This window comes from Pelobates fuscus, chromosome 8, assembly GCF_036172605.1.
Source record: "Pelobates fuscus isolate aPelFus1 chromosome 8, aPelFus1.pri, whole genome shotgun sequence".
In the NCBI taxonomy this organism is placed as follows: Eukaryota; Metazoa; Chordata; class Amphibia; order Anura; family Pelobatidae; genus Pelobates; species Pelobates fuscus.
In genome coordinates this window covers 26,396,337-26,414,245 of record NC_086324.1, presented here as the reverse complement: position 1 = coordinate 26,414,245, position 17,909 = coordinate 26,396,337, and the positions used below count along the sequence as shown (strand labels likewise).

Here is a 17,909-nt window from a genome sequence, read left to right as displayed (position 1 = left end):
TTCAGAACTGGACAGCCATCTCCACGGACGCATGGATCCTCCAGACGGTCCAAGGCTACATCATAGATTTTGTGGAAACCCCGTCCCAGACCGCCCCTCCGTACCCCATTCAGTGCTCCAAGGAAGATCGCCTTCTAATCGATGGCGAACTACGGGAACTCAGGGCCAAAGGAGCGATAGAACCCGCTCACGACCAAAACGGCTTCTTCAGCAACATTTTCCTAGTGAAAAAGAAATCTGGAGACTTACGGCCGGTTATAAACCTAAGGAAGCTCAATGCTTTCGTAACATACAGACATTTCAAGATGGAAGGCATCCATCTCCTAAGAGATCTGCTCCAAGAAGGGGACTGGTTCACAAGACTGGACCTCAAGGACGCCTACCTATCGGTACCCGTCCACACATCCTGCCGACAGTTCCTCAGATTCCGATGGCAAGGCCGCCCCTGGCAGTTTACATGCCTCCCCTTCGGCCTCAGCTCAGCACCGTGGTGCTTCACCAAACTCCTGAAACCAGTAGTGTCTCGACTACGCACTCAAGGAATTCGGTGCATTATTTACCTGGACGACCTGCTACTGTTTTCCTCAGACAGGTACAGTCTAACGCAACACACACAATATACCACCCGACTCCTCACGTCCCTAGGTTTCGTGGTGAACTTTCAAAAATCGGAAGTATCCCCAGCCCAGAAGATACAATTCCTGGGCTTCGAGATAGATTCCAAGACCAGCACTCTACGGCTCCCAACCTCAAAGATCACAGCCATCAAGAAGGAAATACGCAGAGCCATTCGCAGCCACTCCATTCCACTCCGCAACCTGGCTCGGATCGTGGGCTTGCTATCCGCATCCATCCAGGCGATATTCCCGGGTCCACTCCACTACAGAGCGATGCAGCGCTTGAAGGCTTCCTTTCTCCGCCAGAACCCCTCGTACGACCAAACGGTTCCGGTGACGGAGGAAGTCAAAGAAGAACTGGGATGGTGGCTGGACAGCATGGAAGCGTGGAATGGCCGAGCCATCTTCGGAAACACGCCCGACATGGTCCTGGAATCAGACGCCAGCCTCTGGGGATGGGGCGCCACCTGCGAAGGCAGTTCGACGGGAGGCACTTGGACCTCCCAAGAACTCAAACTTCACATCAACTGCCTAGAACTTCTAGCGGGGTCGTTTGCAATTCGCAGCCTAGCGAGAAACCGGACCAACTGCTGCATCCTCCTCCGGATGGACAATGTGTCAGCGGTCCGTTACATCAACAGACTAGGAGGGGCCCGGTCCAGACTCCTTTCAGAGATTACGAAAGAAATATTCGAGTTTTGCCTTCCCCGGAAAATCTCCCTCATGGCAGAATATCTCCCGGGCAAAACGAACCTGACAGCGGACTGGTTCTCTCGCCATTGGCGGGACAGCAGCGACTGGAGACTGGATCCTACAATCTTCCATCGCCTCTTGGTCAGGAGAGGCCCCCTCCACCTGGACCTCTTCGCATCTCGGAACAACAGGCAGACGGACGAGTACTTCAGCTGGCTACCAGACCCGGAGAGCAAAGCAGTAGACGCCTTTCTCCAACCATGGCCACCCAGGGGCGCTTACGCCTTTCCCCCATTTGCCATGGTGGCAAGGACGATACAATACTTAAAGACGCAACGCGGGTCTCTGCTCCTCATCACTCCCCTATGGCCGAGCCAACCATGGTTCCCGGACCTTCTAGCTTCATCCTACAGGGACCCTCTCCTCATACCGTCCTACCGGACACTCCTCACAGACCCGAGAGGGAACCCCCATCCTCTCATTCTGGAAGACCGCCTCTCTCTAGTAGCCTGGACTCTTTCAGGGGTGCCTGGCAGACCGAGGACTTATCGCAGACAGCTAGAGACCTCTTATGGGATTCGTGGGCACCAGGAACCAGACGATGCTATCTCGCAGCATGGAATTCCTGGTCCACTTGGTGCAGTGAACGGAACTTTGATCCCTTTACGGCACCTGTAACGGCCATCTTGAATTTTCTCTCCCACCTATACTCCGCGGGCAGGTCTTACCGATCCCTCAACGTCGTGCGCTCCGCGATCTCAGCGGCTCACGTTCCGGTCCTGGGTTCACCCGTCGGGAAACACCCTCTGGTATGCCGCCTCCTCAGGGGCATCAGACTTCAAAGGCCCCCCAGGCCCAAGTACACTCGGTTATGGGACGTGGAAGTCGTCCTACAGTTTCTGCGAGACTGGCCAGATAACGACAGACTCTCACTCCGACAACTGTCGGCCAAACTAACACTCCTACTTTGTCTGGTATCGTTCCGCAGAGTTTCGGACGTGCGGGCTTTCGACGTCGACGCCTTTTCGGTCTCCCCAGAGGGAGTTACCTTCCAAGTGTCTCGTCGTACTAAATCGGACTCATCGTCGGTTTTCTACCCCTTTTTTCCTACCGAACCGCTGCTTTGCGTGGTCTCTGCTCTGCGTCGTTATGTCCAGGTCACTTCCCTCCTTCGGGTTTCATCGTCGGGACAACTATTGGTGTCTTATGTTGACCTCGCGTTCCCGTCTCTACTACCACCCTCGCCAGATGGGTTCGATGGATCCTGTCTCTAGCAGGTGTAGAAGACACCTTCGGTGCCCAGTCAGTTCGCGGAGCGGCGGCCTCGTCGGCTTTCTCCGCGGGAGCATCACTGACCGACATCCTACGAGCCGCGGATTGGTCATGCGAAGCGACCTTTCGGACCTTCTATTTCCGCCCAAACTCGGGGGCAGCCACGTCTCTCCTTCATCAGCGTTAAAAATGCAAAATATGAAGCCTCCTGTCATGTGGTAAAATTGAAGATTATGCTAGCGTTAGTGTACTTATAATCTTAATTTTAGTAATGACAGGAGGCGAGTATTTTCCCACCCTCCGCACCCTCGAGGGATGAAATCTCATGTAAGTATACCTATACTCTATATTTTCCTTCATATTTTTCTACCTGGTATATATAAGACGTGTACTACCTGGTATATATAATACGTGTACCTTATTTAACTACAGCTTCGTTACTGTTGGTTGTCATACTTAGACTAGGTACATTTCGTTAGAGTTTGTGCTGGGTTTATTACATTACTGCAAACAGTTGCCAGACCGGTTCCTAACCTCTTCCACACTCTCTTTCAGCATAACCTCAAGACATTACTGCTTACACTCAGGATGGACATGTTTGGACCTTCCTTCAGAAACCAGGACTTCGCAATTGGACAAGTCATCTGTTGGTGCATGTTTGGATCACCCTAGGACTTCGTATTTGAAAAGTCACCCGTTGGTGCATGTTGCAAGACTTTATCCGTTCTCTTTTAAAACTTTTATTGTATTTGAGGTCGCTCTCGAAAGAGGGGGAGGAGCCTCATTACTGTGAATACTATACCTCCTACTTTCTTTTGATTGGTTAATGTTTTCACCTTTTTCTTTACTGCTATGTGAGTTAGTAAAGAGAGTTAATGCAAAATACTCGCCTCCTGTCATTACTAAAATTAAGATTATAAGTACACTAACGCTAGCATAATCTTCAATTTTATAATAGTTATACCAGTATGGTTAGTATCTCAAACCATACTTTGTAGCAATCTTGGATCTGTGAATGCAAGTAAGTTTACTGACTTAGCAAAACTAATTTTACAAACCCGTAGTTCTTAAAAATGATGCACTTTTTGCGATTTGGATCTCAACTGGCAAAAAGGGTATAAGATAAGAAGAGGTTAAGATTATTGAATTATCACATGGGAGAAGTATTTTTGTGCTAAATTAGATGACAAGCAGTTATGTAACTGTTGTGCAAACTATTGCATACAGGCTGGATTGTTACTGTGTAAACAGAGGCTGAGTCATATCAAGAAATCCAAAACGGTCATTACAAAGCTGATAACTGGTTTATTGCTAACTCACCTGGACAGCATGCATGCTGATAACATTCTGCTAATAGGTGAACTCATATTTTTGAAGAAATATTCACCAAATCAGACTTGATGAGGAAACCTATGCAAGACATTATATAGTTACCCTTTACAAGGACCAGTTCTGAAAGATTATCAATCATTCAAACAACACTGCATTAACAACTAGATAATGAAACAATGCCTATATGACAACCATTTTTAACATTTAAACCTATGCCTGAAATAAAGATATTCATAAACAAAATGCAAAGTTATACATACTTCAGACACCATGACCGCTTCGGTGATTAAAAGTTGGAGTATAAACACATTTGGTGGGATTGTGAGAAAATCAAAACATACTGGGAGGGGATCCACACGGTCCTAGAGAAGTTCTCGGATGCGCCCGCCCCCCCCCCCCCCCCCCCCCCCCGGAACCAGCGGCAATGCTCCTACACCATACAACTGTCCCACACTCCAAATACAAAAAATCTATAACCATTAGAATACTTAACACAGCCAAACAGGTGCTCCCCCAATTCTGGAAGCAAACTACAACACCCCCGCTACTGACATGGTTTAACCAAATGGAAGACCTTAGGAAAATTGAGGAACTGACGATGACGGCCAACCAGACCCATAGGACCTACCTAGACATTTGGACACACTGGATCCTTGAGACAGCAAAAGAAGGATTCCAACAGACCATCAGAACTAACGCCCACTGAGACACAGCCAGACAAGACCAACCCTCAACAAGCACGACTGAAGACGACGGACAACGGACGCACCCGATCCCCCTCCTCTACCCGACATACCTTCACCCCCCCCCCTGATGACCTAGCTACACGCCTGCCTCAGCCCCCAGGAACACACCAACACTAGGGAGAACGACAGACTCTAAACAAGAGCTTACCTAGCCACCGTAGACCCCCAGCCAACACTACACACAACCCTGAAATCTAAGGAACCAAACAAGTTTCTGACTTACCAACTCACTCAACCCCTCGAGGGGACAGACATAGAAAAGGAGGGTCCAACCACAGTAAGGGAATAAGGAAAACAAGGAGGGGAAGGAGCTAACTCGCACCCCTAATGAAGAAGGTAACCCACAAACTACGCTCCAACAGCTATGGTGGCGCGCACTCCACCTGACTCCCAAACACACCTAACCACACAGACACTGGGGGAGACACCAGCCAAAACACACTTGACTACTTATCCAACCAGAAACGCAACCGAACTGACAAAAGTGACCTGCGAACCCGACAGCAATGTGGGCCTGCGTGCCCGAACTGTTATTGTTGATTTAAATTGCATATAATTCATTATGGAGACCTGCGAGTCTCACAGCTTCAAATGTCTTGATTGATAAAAAAGAAACAATGAATATAATATCTACAAAAATGAGGCTATCACCGTACAGAGATGATAAGTATTGCATGGTATTACCCCCGTATTGTTTGAAACCTTATTGTCTCCCTTTCTACATTCTGTACCCACATAACTTTATGCCTCAATAAAAAAAAGAGATTTACAAAAAAAAAAAAGTTGGAGTATGTATGGACAGTGTTTCGCTATGAAATGCTGCAAATACTTTAAAAACTCTGCTGTAACTCCAACTCGATCCTTGGGGCATCATTAGCTAGCCCAGAACAAGAGTTTCATACTGGCTAATGTCAATCCTGTGCCGATTTTCATGCACAGAATTGCATGCAGCTGACGCGGTTAATGAATGGTGACTGGATTGTGTACCCAGGGGGGTACTCCAGGGATAATCAGTTCAATGAGATGAAATGGTTATAGTACCTCCAATGTTCCTTTAAAGATTTACCATATGAAATTATAATCCAGTTCAATGTAAAGCCAGGGCAAACATTGCAAATAAATAGGAGAAATAAAAATGTTGTCTTTTGTCGTTTATGCGGACCCCCAGTTGCAAAGGATAGAGCTTATAACAAGGATTTTCAGGGACCCACAATATGGGCACCAAGTTGCAAGATAAAGGTATGGATTTTAACATTTATATGTTACATTTGCACACCTCACAAATGCATATTTGTTAAATCTAGGAGATAGGTAATCATATAAAAAAACATGAGAAGTTATGGTTCCCCTTTAAAAAGGAAATACTTCCTCTAACATAACTGTGATATAGGCAAAGGAATGGAAAACTTTCACAATTGTTTATAATATTTCTCACCGACATTATTCAACATTCATTGATTAACTATGTCATAAGTACTTAGTGAGGTGGGCACAATGCTTATTGACAACTCTTTACGTGGAAACTTTTGGACAATCCACTTAAAGATCTGACTTGAGTGGACTTTCTATATTTTGTGCTCAAACATGCACAAAAATACAGTACTGCTGTAACTCGTGGTAGGCATAATAGAGAGGAAAGAAATACTTTCCTGTAAGTAGTTCTAGTAAGGGGTCTCTACTTTACAGACTAAAGAATTCAATGGACACATTTGTGCGTGTATGTTTCTGCTAAAAAACCTAAGATCCCCATGATGACAAGTATACTTTAAAGACTCAACCGTGGTTGAGAAACATTTGCACATTTCTTTCCAGTTTTTGCAGCTAGGACCATAACATTTGTCAGAATGCAGGTGGTCCCATCCCCTTAATGTGTGCCTGTTTGTTCGTATTTCTATAAACCCTTTAACAACTATGTTAAAGACTTTAGTGCCGCCCTTTGGACTGCAGTCCCCTTTACATGAAGAAGGGGCTATAAGTAGATTATTATTGTTTTAGAACAGGAAGAATAACTCTAGAAGCACAATGAAGAGGTTTTCTAGGAAAATTACTAAATTAGAATGACCAGATGTCCTTGGGAAAGGAAAGTATTAGAATGTAAGCATGAGCAAAAGGGAAAAACAAAAACAAAAAAAACCACTACATTTTATTTAATCCCTAAAGAGCTTTCTAACAAAGTACTTCAACAGCTACTTCTTGTCATATTTTATACGTGACAATCTTCCTTTTTCAAGACTTTAGAGTAAGTGGTATAAACGTCTGTGTCACTTATATACAGACTAAATAGAGCCCTTGTCAACTGCTCATTCATCTACACCTAAATTTGTCCTAAATTTTACATTTTGATTTATGGTTGTGTGGTATAGCAGGTTAAGTTCCATCTTTAATAAATATAAAGATTACTAAACAAAAGTACAAAGGCCTCTTATTTTCCCCTTTACAGCGATGTGCTTAAACCACATTTACAGATCATAAGACCTATTTGGTCTTATGACATATTATGATTGTGTTGGAATTTCATTGAATGCGATGTCATGGAGATTTTATCTTTATGAAATACCCAAAAATGTTAGTCTGACAACAGACCTGCTTTAAATATCAACCCTATTCTATAATTCAGAATGAAATGAATAGGCAGAAAAAAATATATCAAAGGAAATCTGTTCAATATTGTACAACTCAACAATGTAATGTAGTGGTTATGATGCAAGGACTCTGTGTGTACAGTTCACAAATACAAGTAGTTTGCAAGCAAGATAAAGAATTCCCTAGCACCCAATGCCTTATGCATCCAAGATATTTAAAAGAGGGAGCAAGACTTGTGTTTGTATTTCAGCAGGAAATAAAGTTGGATATTAAGAATAGCTAAAAGTATTAACTCTGCAAACATTCTGTCATGTCTGCTGCATGGAGGTTTGTTCACACACAAGGTTATTATTCACCAACGTGAGAATTCACAGGAGTTCAAAGTGAATGTGAAATATAATGCAAACAGGAAAAAGGCTACAAGTTCTATTAATCATACAGAATACGGTAAGTGGAACGGTTAATGAAGCTGATAGAAAACACACTGCATTTCATATCACTGTTCACCCATGCCACACACCATGCATGCACACAGACATAGCGTGGGCTCTCACAAAAGTCTAAGAGGGGAGATAGAAACTTGCCCAGCAAGAACATACTGTAGGGAAGAAAATAAAATAAAAATAAAAATACCACAACTAATGGCAAAGGAGGAAGCACACATCTCGTTGATACAAGCTGGAAATGGGCAGCCATAGAGCTGCAGTGTGGACAGGGGACCCTCTTCCATTATCATTTATTCAGTGAGCATTGATTGCTAAGGTTCTTGGAGTTTCTTTTAATTTAACCATTTATTGTTGTTTTCAAAGGTGATTTTTGAAGGGACTTCAGACAGTATAAAATGATGGATAGTGGATAGTGGATAGTGGATATAAAATATGGATTATGGATGTTGATATGAAGATAGCAAAAATAAATTAGAAGCTGTTAATTTGAGGGTGAGAAGAAGAAAAAGCATAAACACATTTGTACTGACCATGCTGTATATAGCTCTATCAAAACCAGGATTTTTGCAACTACAGTAAAAGACACTGTAACTAAATTAAATTATTGAGGACTCCATAACATTAAAGGATCACTATAGGGTCAGACCCTATGGCAGTGATGGCAAACCTGTGGCACGCCGTGCCCTCTCTGTGGGCACGCGGCCACAGGTCCGCCATCACTGCAGAGTAGGCACCTGCCTGCCCGAAAAGGCAGGCGCCTACTCTGCTTCCGGGTCGGGAGGCAGGGGAGGGATCTGTGATGCTGATCCCCTGTCCTCCCGCACGATGCTGTGTGGAGCGTTGCCGAGCATTACCATGGCAACGCTCCACACAGCATCGCGCGGGAGGACAGGGGATCAGCATCACAGATCCCTCCCCCTGCCTCCCGACACGGAAGCACTGCCTGCCACCACCGGACCACCAGGGATGGCTGTGTCCCCCCCCCCCCCCCACTTCATTAAAGGTAAGAAGGAGGGAGGGAGGGGGGGGATACTGACACACAGCACCCCTACCCCCCCCCAGAAGTACCCTTACCCCCCAGCACCACCCCTACCCCCCCCAGCACCACCCCTACCCCCACAGCACCCCTACCCCCCCCAGCACCACCCCTACCCCCCCCCAGCACCACCCCTACCCCCCCAGCACCACCCCTACCCCCCCCAGCACCACCCCTACCCCCCTCAGCACCACCCCTACCACCCCAGCACCACCCTACCCCCCACAGCACCACCCCACCCCAGCAGTACTCCTACTACCCCACAACAGTACCCCTACCAGCCCCCAGCAGTACCTCTACCCCCCAGCAGTACCCCTACCACCCACAGCAGTACCCCTACCACCCACAGCAGTACCCCTACCACCCCCAGCAGTACCCCTACCACCCCCAGCAGTACCCCTACCCCCCCCAGCAGTACCCCTACCCCCCCTCAGCAGTACCCCTACCCCCCCCTCAGCAGTACCCCTACCACCCCCAGTTTTAGTGTATAGATCATTCCCCTGCAATTTCACTGCTAAATTCACTGTCATTTAGGAGTTAAATCACTTTGTTTCTGTTTATGCAGCCCTAGCCACACCTCCCCTGGCTATGATTGACAGAGCCTGCATGAAAAAAAAAACTGGTTTCACTTTCAAACAGATGTAATTTACCTTAACCCCTTAAGACCGGAGGGCGTACAATTACGTCCTTTTTTAAGCGGCTCTAAATGCCGCCGGGCGTATGATCTAAGTAAGTACATATATACATATATACATATATACATATATACATATATACATATACATATACATATACATATACATATACATATACATATACATATACATATACATACACACACACACACACACACACACACACACACAGTCTAGGTGTATTTTACCATATATATATATATATATATATATATATATATATATATATATATACACACACACACATTTTAATAGCAAATTACACGTAGACTGATACTGATTAAATATATATATATATATAATTATTGAGATATATATATACACACACACACACATTATAAAAAAATGTAAATACGTAAAAAAAATAAAAAAATTATTAAAAAATATATAGATGTGTGTTATTTCGTTCTAACTGTATTGTGATATGAATATATATTTATATCAAAATACACGTAGAACGGAATATATATCTATATACGTATATATCACTATATATAAATAAAAATATTTAAAAAAATTATATATATATATATATATATATATATATATATATATATATATATATATATACACACATACACACACACACACAATGTGTGTATATGTGTGTGTATATATATATATATATATATATATATATATATATATATATATATATACACACACACACACACACATATATATTAATTCTAAACATATTTATGTAATATTTTTACATAATTAGGTATCCTAATTAATTACAATTAGCGGGACCTGCCTGACAACCCATGCCGATATAGGGAATTTAATTTGCTAGCACTATATTTAACCCTATAACTTTCCAAGACACCATAAAACCTGTACATGGGGTGTACGGTTTTACTCGGGAGACTTCGCTGAACACAAATATTAAAATGTATTACAACGATGATATCGCCAGTAAAAGTGACTTTTTTTGCATTTTTCACGCACAAACAGCACTTACACAGACGATATTATTGCTGTGATACTTTTTACGGTTTTGAAACACAAATATTTGTGTTCAGCAAAGTCTCCCGAGTACAACAGTACCCCTCATGTACAGGCTTTATGGTGTTTTCAAAAGTTACAGCGTCAAATATAAGGCTTGCGTTTCATTTTTTTCACATTAAAATTCGCCAGATTGCTTACATTGCCTTTGTGACCCTATGGTAGCCCAAGAATGAAAATTACCCCTATGATGGCATACCATTTGCAATAGTAGACAACCCAAGGTATTGCAAATGGGGTATGTCCAGACTTTTTTAGTAGCCACTTAGTCACAAACACTGGCCAAAATTGCATTTTTTTGCATTTTTCACACACAAACAAATACTAACACTAACTTTGGCCAGTGTTTGTGACCAAATGGCTACTAAAAAAGACTGGACATACCCCATTTGCAATACCTTGGGTTGTCTACTATTGCAAATGGTATGCCATTATGGGTGTAAATTTAATTCCTGGGCTACTATACAGTCTCAAAGGCAACATAACCAATCTGGCAAATTTCAATTTCCAATGTAACGTGCTATATTTGACCCTGTAACTTCCCAAAACACCATAAAACCTGTACATAGGGGGTACTGTTTTACACGTGAGACTTTGCTGAATACAAATATGTGTATTTTATTGCAGTAAAAGCAAACAGTATTATGACATTGACAGTTATAATGTCATGTAGAACTAAAAAAATAAAAAAAAATCTTATTTTGTCCCCTTTTTTTCACATTAAATTATGTTTCATAGCTAAATATTTGGTATTAAATGAAAGCCCTGTTTCCCCTAAATAAAATGATATATAATAAGGGGGGTGCATTTAATATGAAAGAGGTGAATTACGGTTGGACAGACATATAGCGCAAATGCCAGGTTTTGTTTACGTTTTGTTTTGTTCACAACTTGTACATTTGGCTCACTCCTTAAGGGGTTAAATAATTGTATTTCAATCTCTAAATTGAACTTTAATCACATACAGGAGGCTATTGCAGGGTCTAGCAAGCTATTAACATAGCAGGGGATATGAAAATCTTAATTAAACAGAACTTGCAATAAAGAAAGCCTAAATAGGGCTCTTTACAGGAAGTGTTTATGGAAGGCTGTGCAAGTCGCATGCAGGGAGGTGTGACTAGGGTTCATAAACAAAGGGATTTAACTCCTAAATGGCAGAGGATTGAGCAGTGAGGCTGCAGGGGCATGTTCTATACACCAAAACTGCTTCATTAAGCTAAAGTTGTTCAGGTGACTATAGGGTCCCTTTAAGTATAGCAGTTCAAACACATTTGCATAGCACTCATAAAGTTTAAAAAGACATTTAACATGAAAGGGGAAAGAAACTGAAACACTTCGGCAACTGAGTCAACAGTTCTTATAGGAGAGAATTAGAAAAATGCAGTGTGGTTTTAACAAATATATTAAAACAAAGGAGTGGTTATACTAGAGAGAGCCTAAATGGCAGCAAAACAGCTTCTGGACAACTGTGTGTGTAATAATGAAATAGGTGAGCAAAGAATTAAGAAGGTGGAAGTGGTACAGTTTGGCATCTATGGGCTACAGAGTAAGAACATCTAAAAGATTTCTGTGCACATTGTCAGGGCTGGAGAATCCAGGAATCAGTCAACAGTGGCTCCTGTTCTGTATTAATGTGCTTCACAAGATATAGGGGGGTTACATGACAGAAATGCCAATGAACAAGGACAGTGTACTGGGAAAAAAGATGATCCTGAAAGGACACAAGAGGTGGGGGAAAAAAAATCACTCTTGCCTCATAACCCTCTGTACAATTTTCACCTGGCTCTATAGGTATAGGCACCCTCCCCCCATCTTATCTCCTAAGCAAAAGGCGATATCTAAAACCCTTATTCTCCTGTGAGAACACGGGATTTGCCCATTTTTATCTATTCTATTAGAATGTATTATACAAGCCCAGTTACTGCACAACGGAAAAAGCTTCCAGTTAAATGTTTAAAACTACAAAATAAAAAAAACAAAAACAGAGAAAGTAGGTCTATGTAGTTTTTGAAAGCTAACACTGCTGGAATGCATTCAGTCTGAACCAAGAAATAGTTACATTAGAGAAAAATATAAACGAGCAAACAGATCAATGCCTTCAGCTGTTACAAAGCACTAACATTTTCCTGATGGCTGGACAGCTCCATAACATCAGATTAAGAGTGGTTCAAGTTGTATATTATGTGTACAGGTTATAGCATTATGGTATGCAGATAGTTCTTGCAGCTAACTCTTCATACATTATGCAGTCACAAGTAAAAGAAAATATATTCCAATCCAAATATTAACATTCACAATGCATATTTCATAAAAACATTTACTTGTGAATGTTTTTTGAACCTACAAAGCAATAAGTGAAATTGGATCAAAATGGTAATATGGTTAGTTTGGGGAATATTATACAATAAAATCAGCACGTAAACGAATACTCAGTTACCAGTATACATTTTTAAAAGTAAAGTCATAGAAAGAACAGCTTATTTGCAATAAAGCAGCATAAAATCATGAACTCCTTCAAGGTAAATACCTCAACTTCATTTTCAACTAGCCACTAGATTACCGTTACACATCACAAGAAGTAGTAAAATCTACAAAACAAAAATGTGTAATATATATATATATATATATATATATATATATGCCAATAAACCTAAAGGGACAGTATAGTCAACAAAACAACTAACTTAATGAAACCGTTTGTGTGTGTATAGATCATGCCTATGAAGTATCACTGCTCAATTTACTACCATTTAGGCTTTTTTGTTACGGTTTATGCAGCCCTAGCCATAGCTCCCCTGGCTGTGACTGACACCAAAACTGCTTTTCTAAGCTAAGGTTGTTTTGGAGACTATAGTGTCACTTTAGCTTTTATTGACTGCTGTCCAGAATTAATAACAACCCCAAAAAGAATATCAAGTACAAATCAAAGTACGATTAAAAATCAAACAAAAACTGACTCCATATTGAACACATTTTTGCCAGCACAAGCCAACTATTTCAATATGAATATACTCACTTAAACCAGCAACAGAATTTTAAATAGTTTATCGAACAGAGGCAAAAACATAAAACTGAAAGATATACCAAAATGAAAAACAAAAGGCTATCACACTACTCAAATGACAATACAACTAAAACAGGCAAGTACACATGCGGGATGCAGCCAACTATTTGATTTATTAATGCCTGCAGAGGACATTACAATTCTCAATGCTCTGGTCTGTGAGGACTAATATGAACTGTATGCAGTTATTATTACTGCCATTTATATAGCACCAATTTATTCCGCTGCACTTTACAATATTATAAAGAGGGACATTTAACAATAACTGAGAGGTTACAAATTGTTCCAGGAATAGGTTGATGAGGGCCATGCTAGAACAAGTATGCGTCAATCTATTATGTCCACCGTTTGTTTTTGGTGTGTATGCACACTATCAATATGTATTTGCAATTACTATACTGTTCATAGTTGTTAAACAAGCAATGCTATGACATACAGGAGGCTGATCATATCAAAATACAAAGGGGATCTTTCATTAGTAGCATGGTGCCAAGATTTCACATTGGTTTGAACGCAATTGTTATACATTTCCATTTGAAAACATTGCTGCCTTGCAAATGCTAAACGGTCTCTGTCCAGATTGCCAAAACAGCAAGTGCAATCGATAATCACAAGCAGCACACACAAACAGGCTGACACACGCAGGCTCTCAGTTCTACAACTCCCGTGATGTTTTGTAAGGGTTCTGGCTGGCAAGGCATGCAGGGAGTTGTAGTTCTCTAGACGCTGGGGGAGTCTAGCTCTCTGGTAAACAGACTGTAAGGACCCGAACAGCGAGCCCAGGGAGATGAGGAGACGGCCGCCGGCAGCCAATCAGCGATCACACCGGCGCTCACTGCCACCTCTCAGAGCAAGAATCAAGACAGAGCCAATAGAAAGGTGACGGGGGCGGGGCCTGCTTTCATTCAGGAAATCCATCTGGTGTGCTTACTAGCAGAGCCATGAGGAGAGCGGCCGGGCAGATACAACTCAAACACAATGGAACATCACGGCAACAAATGTATCACTGCACCGCAGCCAGAGAACACATACACACGGGGAGATCAGAGCTGGACACAACACACTGTACGTGGAGATCAGAGCTGGACACAACACAAACACACTGTACGTGGAGATCAAAGCTGGGCACAACACAGACACACTGTACGTGGAGTTCGAAGCTGGACACAACACAAACACTGTACGTGGAGATCAAAGCTGGACACAACACAAACACACTGTACGTGGAGATCAAAGCTGGGCACAACACAGACACACTGTACGTGGAGATCAAAGCTGGACACAACACAAACACACTGTACGTGGAGATCAAAGCTGGACACAACACAAACACACTGTACGTGGAGATCAAAGCTGGACACAACACAAACACACTGTACGTGGAGATCAAAGCTGGGCACAACACAGACACACTGTACGTGGAGATCAAAGTTGGACACAACACAAACACACTGTACGTGGAGATCAAAGCTGGACACCAGCTACTGACCAAGCTTCCAGCCTGCCATCCGGACATCCCAAGACAGGTAGTCCACAACCCCTAAAATACTTGCGCTATCACTAGGTTAGGATAAGCCCACCGTCCTGATCATATTCATTAGATTACTATGCTGCTATAGAATCTGGAAAGAAAATAATCCTCGCTAGTTACTTACATAAAAGCATATGCATACATACACAGATCTATAACATACAAGACACGTTAACTGCCGGTACTGGTACACATTCGGAAGATATAAGCATTCAACATGCAAATGAGAGCGTACACAAACTTTAATCTCAGCGGTGAAAGTACAGGGCTGTCCATCAATTCTCCCAGGAAGCCACCAAGCCCAAGGCGTTTGACAACTATGTCAGAAACCTGTCAAGACAGCTAGAAGACCACAGCTGCTCTTCCCATGCAATAAACGGTACCTCAAGGTCACCCTTTGATTTTTAAATAAACTACATTAAAATAATAACCCCATGCATGATTTTAAAACACCATTCTGCCTATATACTTGGGTGACTCAGTCAGCCATGAGACTCATCTAACCTCCTACAGAACTGCGTTGCATCTCATAAGTTCTTTAAAGGCAAAGCAAGGGTTGCTGATAATTGTAGTTTAATTGTCAACGTTCTTCCTACAAAGCCAACAGCTGAAGTAAAACTTACAGCAACCAAAGTCCAGCATTACTCTTGGGGCAAATTGGGAGGATTGGGCAGAAAGGGTAAGCTTATGCAGCAAAACAAATCGAAAAAAAAACAAAAAACGAGCACATACAGTAAGATTCATCTAACATTCAAAGTACATCAAACGTGTGTGGGTGCCTAAATAGACATGTCATTAGAAAGAATCATGAAGAGAAAGCGATTCCTAAAGTAGAAAGCAGGATGTGCACGTCTTCTAATCCGAGCAGCTCTGCAATAAGTAATTGCCATGACTTCAAAATGAATTTCAAAATTGCCCAAGTGAAAGCATATCGATTGGAAGAATATTTCTAATGAGGCTGTTTTGGTCTAGATTCTGAAATTCATTTTGTATTCCTGACGTCTCTCACTTCAAAGCATGGCTACTGACAGCTTGAGCAATTTCACCAAACAAGATCCGTAAAAACACGTGGGTTGACAGATGCAAAATACAAATTGTAACGGACAGGTTAAAAACATTACAGTCAGCTAACATACACAATACATTCTAACAATAATATAAATGAAACCAAATCCAGCTAGTTCTTAACCAAATTAATAACTGAATAATATATATATAAATAACAATTTACACACACATATATATATATATATGCACATTTCTTTCCTGTCATTTTATTTCCTCAGTGACATTAGCTGTTGGCAACCCAGATGGATGACACTATAGCCAATACATATCGTAGAGTGATGTCAATTAGAAAAATAAAGTATCTAAGCAACCAGACATTATACTATATTTTTTAGTATAAAGTATTTGTCACACTGTGGGCACAGAAACCAACATGTATAATACTACTATCAATAAATGACTCATTCATAATGTAAACACGCTGCTGTGTTGTCCTCATGTAAACAATGTGCATTAGTTAATAAAGAATAATAAAAGTACAAACAGTATCTGCTCTTAATAAACAAATGCTGTGTACTTGTGCAGGTAACTCTTGTATAATAATTCGTTTTAGTAGTAATGCCAGATTTTGGCTGCTTTTAATTTAATAGCTATAATAATAATAATATTACTGGGCAGTATTTCTAATATATAACTTATTGCAGCAATGTTGCTGAGATCAGTCGTGCAGTCACTCAGGAAGCTAATCACAATGATATTAAACACAGTATCATTATTGGGAGTTCTTCCCAGGCAGCCCTGCACGAGCAGCAATAACAAACACAGCAGCCGGCTGCACGCACAGAGCGCTACGCAAGTTCCCCTATTCACAGCCGCGGCTACGCCACGAATGGTTCCCCACTCGCACTTTGACGTAGCGCCTCTACGCCACAGCATGGCGGCTCCCGCCAACTACGTCCCTACGCCAAGCCTCGCTGACGTAAGGAGCCTGCACACCAACAGGCCTTACGCACTCCGTCCAGCGTAAGTGCCTTTCCTGAATCCCAATCTCCTTGGCTGCCAATGGAGGGGAGGGGAGGGCAGCGCGATAACAATGGATTACATACCGATTCCTCTTCCTTCTCCATCCCCGTCGGCATCTGCGGCACGGCCCGGTTGATGGAGACGCAGTCGTTGAGGTCGGGCATGTCGTTGCCGCGGTAGATGGGCAGCGGTTTGGCGGCGTCTAGCGCCCGCGCTCGGAAGGAGAGTTTGCTCATGGCCGCCTCTCCACAGACTGTCCCCACCCGGGCTGGCGAACCCCGCGCTCCGTCACTCGCACTCCCCCAGCGGACTCATGGGGGGGCCCCCCGGGGCTCGGTGAGGGGCGGAAGGCTCGGGGTCCGGCGGGCGGCGCTTCGTGCCTAGATCCGGGATTCGTCGGCTCGATCCGCTCCCTGCGCCATGGCAAACATGGCGGACATTACCAAGGCGGCGAGCGATCCCAGCAGCCCCCGCGAGCGGCAGCGGCGGCGGGCACGTGCATGGAGGAGGGAGAGGGGGGGGAGATGGAGCACGCCTGGGTCGCGGGAGCGCGCATAGGGTCTGGATACTGGGAGGGGAAATACCTGTATAATATATACTATATAATAATATACTGCAAAATAACATAGGGTCTGGATACTGGGAGGGGGAATATAATATATACTATATAATAATATAATATACTGCAAAATAACATAGGGTCTGGATACTGGGAGGGGGAATATAATATATACTATATAATAATATAATATACTGCAAAATAACATAGGGTCTGGATACTGGGAGGGGAAATATAATATATACTATATAATATAATATACTGCAAAATAACACAGGGTCTGGATACTGGGAGAG

The 17,909-nt window shown here is 42.6% G+C and overlaps 1 protein-coding gene across 1 annotated transcript in view; it reads right to left on the bottom strand.

Annotated features, from left to right (window-relative positions):
- The window catches only part of EPC2 (enhancer of polycomb homolog 2), a 73,527-nt gene extending 56,004 nt beyond the window's left edge, over window positions 1-17,523 (bottom strand). Inside the window, exon 1 of the mRNA XM_063429401.1 lies at window positions 17,138-17,523. Coding sequence (XP_063285471.1) covers window positions 17,138-17,290 — 153 coding nt within the window. The 5' untranslated portion in view covers window positions 17,291-17,523. The remainder of the gene's footprint in view (window positions 1-17,137) is intronic.
- Between the last annotated feature and the right edge of the window lie 386 nt (window positions 17,524-17,909).